Source organism: Eubalaena glacialis, chromosome 10 (assembly GCF_028564815.1).
Source record: "Eubalaena glacialis isolate mEubGla1 chromosome 10, mEubGla1.1.hap2.+ XY, whole genome shotgun sequence".
Classification (NCBI taxonomy): domain Eukaryota; kingdom Metazoa; phylum Chordata; class Mammalia; order Artiodactyla; family Balaenidae; genus Eubalaena; species Eubalaena glacialis.
The window spans coordinates 117,099,911-117,110,262 of record NC_083725.1 but is presented as its reverse complement, the minus strand read 5'-3'; the positions used below and the strand labels follow the sequence as shown (position 1 = coordinate 117,110,262).

The 10,352-nt window shown below is 63.3% G+C and overlaps 1 protein-coding gene across 1 annotated transcript; it reads right to left on the bottom strand.

Annotated features, from left to right (window-relative positions):
- Positions 1 to 375: 375 nt before the first annotated feature.
- CARNS1 (carnosine synthase 1) lies at positions 376 to 6,055 on the bottom strand. Its single transcript, XM_061202141.1, has 7 exons — positions 5,966 to 6,055; positions 5,230 to 5,717; positions 4,823 to 4,997; positions 4,652 to 4,737; positions 3,694 to 3,925; positions 3,320 to 3,600; positions 376 to 2,622 (listed from the first exon to the last, which is right to left on the bottom strand). The coding sequence occupies exons 2-7, from the start codon at positions 5,710 to 5,712 to the stop codon at positions 1,396 to 1,398; spliced, it is 2,484 nt and encodes an 827-aa protein (XP_061058124.1). The 5' UTR covers positions 5,713 to 5,717; positions 5,966 to 6,055; the 3' UTR covers positions 376 to 1,395.
- Positions 6,056 to 10,352: the final 4,297 nt, after the last annotated feature.

The following is a 10,352-nucleotide window of genomic DNA, read 5'->3' as shown; positions in this document are numbered from 1 at the left end:
CAGGCTGGAGGAGGGTTATCTGGTTGGGTGTGGCCCTCGTTGTAATTCCACCCTCGGGTTTGGGTCCTGGTGTAGATGCCCCTGGCAGGCCTCTCGCCAAAGGTCAACCCAGAGGCCTGGTCAGTGTGGCGGTTTATCCTTTGCTCTAGACGCTATGGGTATCCCCTAACTACCTCTCCCTCCCCCTTACCCATCCCCTGTCTACCTGAGCTTGAGAAGTGTTGGCCAAGTCGCAAGAACCTATCCCAGACTCTGGACGTTTCACTAGCCCATAAGCCTTTATTTGGAGAGGGACGCTTATGGAGCTGTCCACAGCTTCTGTGCAGCACAGAGGCAGAGTTCTTAAAGCAGCCTCCCCTGAATGAGGAAGGGAGTGTAGAGTCTCCTCTGCCAATGCTAGTTAGGTGTGCCTGAGGCCAAAGCACCAAAGCTTGGAGGATAGGGTGCATAGTGCACGGGAGGGGTGTTCACATGTCTCAGGGCCACATGTAGGAGGTGAGTGGGGCCTGGAAGCTGAGTGGGCAGGTACAACTTAGTAAAAGCAGAAACCTGGACCTTGCATCTTGTCCCTCGACTCTTCACCCACTGTGGTATGACATCGAGGCAGTGGCTTTTCCTCTCTGAGCCTGTTTCTTTTTCTGTAGAATGGGGCAATAGTGTCTGCCTGGAGGGGAGATGGTTACTGCTGACCCCAGGTCACCTGCTTCTACTGCTCAGGCCAAATGAGGCAGGTCGGGCACTGCCAAACATTGTCAGCAGGCTCCAGAACTATCTAGAATTTGTTAAATGAGGGGGTGAGAGTAGGAGGACGAGGGGTTTAGTCTCAGGTTTTCTTGGGATTTGTCCAAAGCCAGAGGCCAGGTTCTCTCCTGTAGGCAGCAGGAAGAGACAGGCCTGGAGGGGTGGGAAGGATGGGCTGGGTTTGGGCCCACTCACACTAACCTGGGGGCAGGGTGTGTGTGTGTGTGTGTGTGTGTGGGTGTGTGGGTGGGGGTGTGTGTGGGTGTGGGTGTGGGTGTGTGTGGGTGTGTGGGTGGGTGTGTGGGTGTGGGTGGGTGTGTGTGTGTGGGTGGGTGTGTGTGTGTGTGTGTGTGTGTGTGTGTGCAGCTGTTGTTGCTTCTCCATGACTAGAGTCCTGGGAAGCTATGGGCTGGACTGGGGCCTTCGGGAGGGCAAGCAGCCCACCAGCTACTTCTTTTGTGGCCCCTCAAGTCCAGGAGGCCGTGGTGTCAAAATAGCCCTGCCGCTCTGGAACAGACCTGGGGCCTTGGAGGGGACCAGACCTCTCCAACGGTTGGGGCAGGGCCATGGGAAGAGAAGCAGGGAGAGCACCAGGGAGCAGAGGGCACCACCGCGTCCCCTCCAGCACTTTGCCCCTGCCCTCTGGCCCCAGCACTATTTGAAGTGGGACAAGAAGTAGGCAACGGGGTAGTGGGGCCCGTCGATGCCCAGACCCTGACAGAGGCCCAACAGGCGGAGACGGGCCTCGGCCGGGCTGGGCCCAGCACAGGCCACACTGCAGTAGGGCTCCTCGTATTCTCCAGGCACCAGGGCCTCCTCCAGCAGATTGAGACGCAGCAGGCCCTGGTCGTGAAGAGCCTGCAGGGTCTCGCGGCTGGCGGTGGAACTCAGCGCCTGCAGGTGCTGGGACACCAGGCACATGACACCCACCAGGTGGCCACGGGCGCGTGGGTGGGCAGGCAAGGCAGGCCGCAGGCCGCAGGCCACCATAACAGCAGCGAGCAGCAGGTCCACACCATAAAGCTCCTGGATCCAGTCTCGCAGGTAGAAGCCACCCATGCGGGGGTTGATCTCGATGAGCCGCGGCCCAGCCCTAGTCAGCTTGAGCTCCACGTTGAAGACCCCATCCAGCAGCCCGCAGCCCAGGCAACAGCGGAAGGCTGCCTGCACCAGCTGTGCCTCCTGCTCCGGTGCCAGCCCAGTGGGCATGCAGGCCGCCGTCTCAGTGAAGCCAGGCAGCCGTGTGGGGCCATTGTCGGAGACGAAGGCAGCCAGCAGTCTCCCCCCAAACAACACCACATCCACGTCGTGTTCGGTGCCCTCGATGAACTCCATCAGCAGCATGGCATTGCCCCAGCCCAACCCGATGCCGGGGTGGTCGGCCTCGCCCTGCAGGTCTCGGGCGATCCGGGAAAAGTGCTCGTGGCACTGCGACGCGTCCTCCACCAGCCGTACACCCACTGCACCCGCCCCAAACTCCAGCTTCATGACACCTGGCAGGGGCACCTGGCGGACAGCACTGTCCACGTCGGCCTCGCTCTCCAGTGGGCAGCAGGGCACAGCATAGAGGGAGGGTGCGGGCCAGGGTGGGCCATGGCGGCACAACAAGTGCAGCTGGGTGTGGCTCTTCTGCTTAGCCAGGTGCATGGCGGCTGGCGGGTTGCAGGGCAGACCCAGCTCCTGGCAGAGGAAGGCCGTGAGCACCAGGCAGTCATCCCAGTAGCAAAAGCAGCCGTCTAGCTGCAGGCCGCGTGCCCGCACCAGCTCCGCCAGCACCCGTGCGTTCTCCTCATCCCTCTGGTGCTCTGTTAGATCGAAGTGGATGAAGGTCTGCACCAGCTGGGACGCAAAGTGGTTGGGGTCCGACTCCACCAGGTGCAGCTGCAGAAACCACAGGGCGGCAACACACCGAGATCAGCTTGTGCTGGGCGCTGGGCAATAGGATGGGGCCTACAACATGGTCCTGGCCCTCAGGGGAGACAGCTTCACCAGTGCTACGCGCTCAGAACATATTTGTTGATGACTGAGTAGAAGGTACAGAGGTGGGACACCTAATCCAGCCAAGAGGGTAGGGAAGGCAACCTACAGGAGGCAGTGCTTAAGCTGGGAGCTGAGTAAGGTTTAGCCAGAGGAAAGATGGCTGCAGGAGGGGGTGTGTCATCTAGATGGGAGGGGTGGCAGAGAGGGCTGGTGGACTCTTTCCCACTGTCAGGCTCAGTCTGGCCAGGGTTTGTAGGGAACCACCAGGGTTCGTAAGGAAACCACCAGGGTTCGGAGGGAAACCACCAGGGTTCGGAGGGAAACCACCAGGGTTAGGGCTTGGGACTGCTGGTCTGGTGTCCCGAGTGGCCTTTTACTCCTAGCAGGGACAAAATTCAGCTAGGGGCGGGAAAAAGTTGAGACTCCTAACCTGGGCGGGGCGACAAGCCCCACCCCTACGCTTGGGCTTTAGGCCCCCGGCTAGATCGCCCCGCGCAGGCCCCGCCCCAAGGCCAACACCGCCCCTGGCCCCGCCCCGGGCCCTGCCTCCACCTCTCAGGCCGGAACTTTGAGCCCCGCCCCGCCCCACCCCGCCCACCTTGAGCCCGTAGTCGCGCGCCGCCTCCCACACGAACTTCTTGCTGAAGCCGCCCGCGCCGAGCACCAGCAGCTGTTTCCCCTCCATGAGGCAGCGGGCCGAGCGCCGCAGCATCGTCTCCACCAGCGGCGCGGCCGCCGCCTCCTCGGCCGCCAGCCCCGGGCGCGGCGCGGCCCACAGCCCTTCGAGCGCGCCGCACGCCTCCAGACACAGGCCTCCGTTCAGCTCCAGGGCCACGGGGGTCAGCGCGCGGCCGGCCACCGACAGGGCGAAGTCCACCCCTGGGCCGGGCAGGGGGCGCGGGCTGAGTGTGGGCCGCCTTCGGGCCTCGGGCCCCCCTCCTCCCGTCCCCGTCCCGGGCGGCCCGCACTCACCGAGGAAGTCAGTGCGGACCTGGCGCCCGCCGCGCTGCTCAGCGCTCAGGCCGGCCTCCAGGGTCAGCACGGCGGCTAGCGCGGCCTCGGCCGCCGCCTTGACGCGCTGCCGCACGACTGCCACCTGCGAGGCCTCACCCAGGCCGCACTGGGCCAGCGCCGCCTCCAGCGTCCGTGGCAAGGAGCTCTGGTGCCGCAGAGGCCGGTCCCCACGGCCCACGCTGCACACCACCTGGGCAAGGTGAGGCTCAGGGGGCCGGTCCAGGAGGAGTCCGCCCGGGACTATCCCCGGCCCCAGCACACCTTCCCCTATGCCACGATCCAGGCCACACCCCTCACTGGACATTCAAGTCCTGTCCTCCAGTGTGACTTAACACTGCACAAACCACCTTCCCTGCCACTGCTCGTCTGGTCCCCCTGGGGGGACTCTACCCAGGCTTCCAGGCCCAGCTGGGGTCTCTGCTGCCTAAGGGCTCTAAGCATGCTTGCTCCTAGTCACTACAGCCCTGGGGGCCTGTTCCACCCTGGTGGGCTTAGCCCTAGAGCTCCCTGAGGGCAAGGTTGAGTCTCTCCCTCTCAGCTTGGCCCAGAGCTGTGTACCTAGGAGGGTCCCTAAGCCTCCCTCCTAAAGGGCTCCAGGCCCTGGAGGTTTGTCAGGGACCCTGGGTCAGCCTCTTCTGTGGGGAAGAGCTCCCTGGAAAGAGGTTTCAGCCCTGGGCCCCTGGTACCCAGCATGGGATACCGGGTAGGGCTCCGGATGTGGGAGGAGCACAGGAAGGGTTGGAGAGGAGGGAAAGTGTCAGACCCAGGAGTCCTCCCAGAGGCAACCAAAGTCCTCCGCCCCCCCCCCCCCCCCGCAAGATTTTGTCCTCTCTCTGCCCAGGGGCCCTCATCAGCTCAGTGGAACTGGGCTGGGGTGTGGCAGCAGGGGCATGACCTGAACCTGAGCCATGCTCACCTTGCTCAGCAGGGGCCTGTCACCCTGTGTCCGACAGACCACAGCACAGATACGCAGAGCCAGCTCAGGGCCAGGCGGGGGGCTGCCTGGGGGAAGACGGTGAGGCCTGAGCACAGAGCGGCCAGGAGGCCGAGCCAGGCTCCACCTCTGGCTGGCACAGGTGGCTCTCACCTGGGAAGGGCAGCCGGACAGGTGGGCACACAGCCTCCACCAGGACACTCTCCTCCTCCTCCAGTTTCTCCAGCAGTGCCAGCACTGTGTCCACCACTGGGCCCAGCTCAGCTCGGGGATACAGACGCATTGCCTGCCGCCCCCTCCAGCGCCAGCCGCTGAGCTTCATGGCTACCTGCAACAGGCAGGGGAAGGGGGCCTCCTCACCACCCCACGGACCTGCAGGGTGGGACGCTCATACCACAGGAGCTAATGAGTAAACTGAGGTAAGAAGGCAGGGGATTACCACAGAGATGGGGCAGTGGTAGGGCTCAAAGTTGGGGACCGCTTCCCAGCAGGACCCAGTAACCCTCCACGGGTCCCCTCCTGCTGGCCTCTGCACATCCTCGGGGGCAGGAGCCTGTTACCTGCAGGGCATCACCCAGGGCCTCGGAGTGCAGAAAAGCCCCTACTTCCTCCTTCACCAGTGTCTCCTGGCCCTCTTTGCCATTCAGCTCCACCAGCCGTAGTCCCGGGCTGGCATCCCCTCCCCGCAGCAGTGCCGGCGGCTTGTAGGTGAAAGCCAGGGTAGCTGGTACAGCCACGTCACCCTGCTGAGCTAGCAGTCGCCTCGTCAGCAGCCGGTCCTCCAGCAGCCGGGCCAGCTCGGCTGAGGCTCCTGTGGGGCAGGTCAGGTCGCGAGCGAGCTCAGCTGCCTCTCGACCCCGGCCAGGCCCCAGCCCCAGGCCCGCCAGGAAGTAGGTGGCGCGGCGAGGGGGGACAAAATCATCCAGGAATGTCAGGCCCCCCGGGTGGAAGCTCACGGCCTTGGAGACCAGCAGGGCTGCCTCGCCCGGCTGCCCTGGTGCTGGCACCTTTGTCAGCCAAGCAGGGGACAGGCAAAGGAGCATGTTTCCTGTGGGCAGAGGGAGGAGGGTTGCTGGCCAGGGAAGGCTTAATGCCCCCATGCCCTCCACCTCCAGCCTGGGCCCCTGGGTAGTCGGGACAGCTGCTCCCAGAACCCACCCCCACTCGGAGTAGGGCAGCTGGCCCGGTGGAATGCAGGCAGTTGCCGGGGTTGGCGGGTATTTTGGGATGTGGCCGGGCCAGGGCAGGGCTGCCCTTTCTGTAGGAGGGGGTGGGGGAACTTGGGCACACACTCACCCGGACTCTGGACCCCGCCCTCCAGCAGCAGAGACAGAAAGGTGCTGGGGGATCCCAGAATGCACAAGGTCACCTCCGCTCCAGGGCAGCCTTGAGGAGGAGAACATTGCCAAGCTCACCAGGGGCTCCCCTTGCTCTCTTTCCACCCACCTTTCCCCACCCCCATAGCCCTGCCCTCACCCTTGGACCCCCAGGTCCTCCCCGGGTATCGGACGAGAAAAGTAAAGGGGACAGAGGAAGCTGGAGAGCGAAGGGGAAGCTGCCTGCCCACCTTGCCCTCTGAGGCTAGCTCCCTTCCCTCTGCAGCTGGCCCAGAAGGCACTGGAGGCTGGGTGACTGGAGACGTGGGTTCTAGCCTGAGCTCTGCCACTGACTTTCTGTGTGACCCTTGGTCCCTGTGCGGTGGGGAGAGGAGTCTCTGCACCTCAGTTTCCCAGTCTGTACAATGGGGCCCAGTCTGTGATGTTCATGCACTCTAGCTGTAAGCCCTCTGTCCACACAAAATCTTTTGTGGCTGCCTGATACATAAAACAGATAAAGCAGAGGAGGAGTCCTGGGTCCCAGCTGCTAGCTGCCTCCACAGCAGCTCCCAAGACACTTCTGTAGAAGCTTTGGGTCCACAGAACATGGATTGCAAATCCCAGGGCTGGATTTTCTGGGGGTGGGAGGGAAGCCTTGATCTCTGACTTTACTGGTGCCAGATGCCCTTTGAAATGCCTGCCTTCCGGAGGTTGACTGGCCTTGTCTCCCTGGCTTCAGACCAAGCCAGAGCCTAGGGGAAGGGGCCGACCTTGACAGAGATGGGAAGCAGGCTGGGCTGAGGGTGCCTCCCTCCTCTAGGGGTGCCCCCTCCCCCCAGGGGTCCCCCCCCTCCTTGGAGCCCTCGGGCACCTGTGCGGGGCACCTGGGTGCGGTCCTGGGTCTCTGGAAGGCCAGCTTGCTGCAGACAGCTCTGCAGGAGACTGTAGTAGTAGACAGTCCAGGCCCGGGCCTCCGCCCCCTCGGGGGAGCCCTTGCAGTCCAGGGCCACGTCATGGCGCCAGGAACCATGGAAGCACCCTGGGGGTGGCAGGCCAGAGCCCCCGCCCCATGGGCCCTCCTCTTCTTCCAGGTCCTTGGAGCCCAGCGGGGAGTCACACTCGGGACCCAGCGGATCCAGGGACAGCTGAAGGAGGCAGAAGTGGTGGGTCTTGGGCAGGGTGGGCAAGGGGCATATTAAGTCACCCAAGGGTATAAGCCCCCCACTCTCCTAACCTTGGGCAGACACTGTCCTAGGAACAAAAGAGGATGGGTTGGGTTGGGTTGGGGAATGAAGGCCTGTCACCAGGAACATGTAAGCGGGAGTGCTTTGTAAACTGTATGTGCAGTGCCCCAGCGGGTGGGGGCAGAAAGCCATGCACTGCTGCTGGACCACTGCCCCCTCATCCCACGTCCAGGTCTGCCCCAGCTTGGTTCAGAGGGGCAGAGGTTTTTTGCCGGTTTTGTTTATCGAGGCAGCCCTGGGACCTAAAACAGCCCCGGCACGCTGTAGCTGCTCAAGGTTTGATGACTGAAGGATAAGTGAACGAATGAGTCAAGCAATCACTCTTGGGCTGCTCTCTTCTCTCTGGCCTCAGTGACCCATGTACCATCGTGGAGTTCTGCTGAGACCTAAATATGTGGGTGAATCTGGTCCACGGTCATCTCCAAGTAGGCTGGAGAATCTACCATACGCCCAGTCCTGGGCCGGGCATTAGTAAGGAAAAAGCTGGTGCCCTTTTTTTCAGATGTTCTGAGTCATGAAAATGCTCACTTTAGATGAAATCTTACACCCTGCCCCTCTCTGAGGCTGGCTGACTCCCAAATGAGGCTGCTCAGAGGCTCACTGCGGACACACGTGCAGACACAGGTGGGCCTGTCCTCCGGGGGACAGGCTGGGCCTCCTTGGACAAATCGTGAGGTTTCTCTGGGACTTGTGGGTGCCTGGTGCCTGCCCTGTCACACACCCCCCCACCGGGGTGCTGATGAGGCTTGGACCTAGAGAATCACCGTGGTCATTGCGAGACAGCATACTGCAGGCAGCCGGGAGGGCAGAGGTCTGGGCCTCAGACCTGGCCTGGAATCCCGGTTCGCCGGTGCCAAATTCTGAGGCTTGGTGCCCTTTCTTAGGAGCTGAGTCCCCTGAGAGCCCAGAATGGGTTCACTGCTATGTTCCCAAACTTAGAATGGGGCAGGGCGCATGGTAATAATAAGTTAGTTGCAGAATGAATGAATGCCAAAGGGGACCAAGAGTGCCCGCCTCCCAGAGCTGATGGGGGAGAGAGGCAGTGCCTGGCACACAGCAGCTGCTTGTCCCATGGCACACAGAGTGGGCGGTCAAGGGGTGTGTGCGCAGCTGGTCACGGGTCTGTCTGCACAGGCAGCCCCAGGGCTAGGCTTTTACGTGCCCGATGCTGCCCTCCGGGCCCTCCCTCTGATTAGGGGCTTGGGCTTTGGTGGGGAGGAACCAGGGGAGACTCACCATCTCACAGGTGGAGAGGCTGAGAGAGGGATGGAAGAGACTGACAGAGAGAGACAGAGGAGGGAGTCAGGGCGGCCGGATCTCTACCGCAGAGCCCAGCCCCTAAGACTCTGGGGCAGAGAAGTGGCCGCGACCGCACCGCTCTCCTGTCCCAGCCAGGAGGTGTCCAAGGCTGCCCCACCCCCACCCCAAGGAAGCAGAGGGATTTCTGACGCCCGGACCCCATGGGGCCCGCACCCCGAGCTCACACATCCCAAGCTGTGCGGGGCAGGGCCGGGGGTCCTGGCGCTCAGCCCTTCCAGCGGGGGGCGCGCCGGGTCCCCGCGCCTGTGTGCGCGCGTCTGGGAGGGGTGTGCAGGCGGTGTCGCGGGTCCCGCTGGGGGGCGCGGGCGCTCAAGGTCCCGTCTCCGCGGCCCCTGCCCCGCAGCCCCCTCCCTGGCTCTCCCCGGGGCGCGGGCAGCAGCCGGGGTACCTGGCGGGCGGCGGCGGCAGCGGCTCGGCGGGGCTCTGCCAGGCTCGGCGGGCGGCGCGGACCCGGCGGGACTCGGCGGCGGCGGCGGCGGCACAGCGCCCGGCCGAGGCGGCGCTGGTTTATATAGAAGCGCCCGGGGCATGCCCAGTGCCAGGCGTGGGGCGGGGCGGCGCGGGGCGAAGTGGCCCGGCCCCACCGTCCTCCAGCCGGGGGACCCGGCAAAACCTCCGCCACCCATCCTGAACCTGGGGTCCTGGGGGTGGGCGGGCCCGACCCTGCCAGAGGCAAGGCGCCGGGGGGCCAGGGAGAGACAGAGGGACAGGCAGAGGGACAGACAGGAGACCTTCGGAGACATAGTAAGTCGAACAGAGGGCCAGGTTCTAACGGATAGCGATCGTCAGAGAGGGTCACAGACTTAGGGGCCGCGGTAAAGAAAAGACAGAGGACAGAGGGGGATAAATAGAGAGAGACCCATAATGGAAGAGAGATGGAAAGAGGATAGAGGGGGAGGGGAAAGCTGGAGCCGGCAGAGCCTGGTACCAGGGCTTGCCCTCAGGGGTGGGGTGGCCAGGAGAGCGGCTGGAGCACACAGTCCGGAGCCCTGACCTTGGATGGAGTCCTGAGCTCCCCAGCACCCCGGGCCGCAGCTGTCTGCCAAGGAGCACTGTGCCGTATGGCAGCAAGCAGTCCCAGAAAGGCCTTCTTGAACAGGGGTCCCTGTACATCTGCGGGGTCCCCTCCTCAGCTCTCCCAGCGCCTACAGCGTAGTGGCCACTAGGTAAGACGCCCCCCACAAGGGCAGTCCCAGTTCCCTGGGATACCCTCTGCCCTGCTGGGGGCCAAGAGGGAAGAGGGTGGCCAGGCTGAGAGCTCCAGTGGGTCTGAGCACAGCAAAGGAAGGGGCTTGTCTACACGATCTGCCCTGCCCATCAACACCCAGGTCAGCTGGACATCCACAGTTATACCCACAATCTCCCCAAAACGCACATCCTTACCCCCAGGTGCACCCATCCAAACACCCACAAAAGCACACCTCAAGAGACCTGGATCACAGCCACACATGCACCCCAAGAAACACACCCAGAGATTCATACCCTCACAAGTGTTGTCCCACTAGGTGGATTCCGATCCTAGATCCAGCTGTGGGGCCTGGGCACCTCCCCTTCCTGGTCTGAACCTCCCTCTACTCCTGACTTAAATGGGTCTAGTTACCATCTCATAGGACTGCGGTGAAGATTATCAGAGCATCCTGAGCCCAGCACACGTAGGCTATTGTTGCAATTCTCCCACCTCACCCCCGCAAACTCAGACCCTCTCTCCAGAGACACCCCCCCCCCGACTGTTCCCTAGAGCCTCCTGGGCTGGGGGAGGGTACTGACGGCCCCGCAGCACTTGTGGAGGCAAAGGTGGCTGCT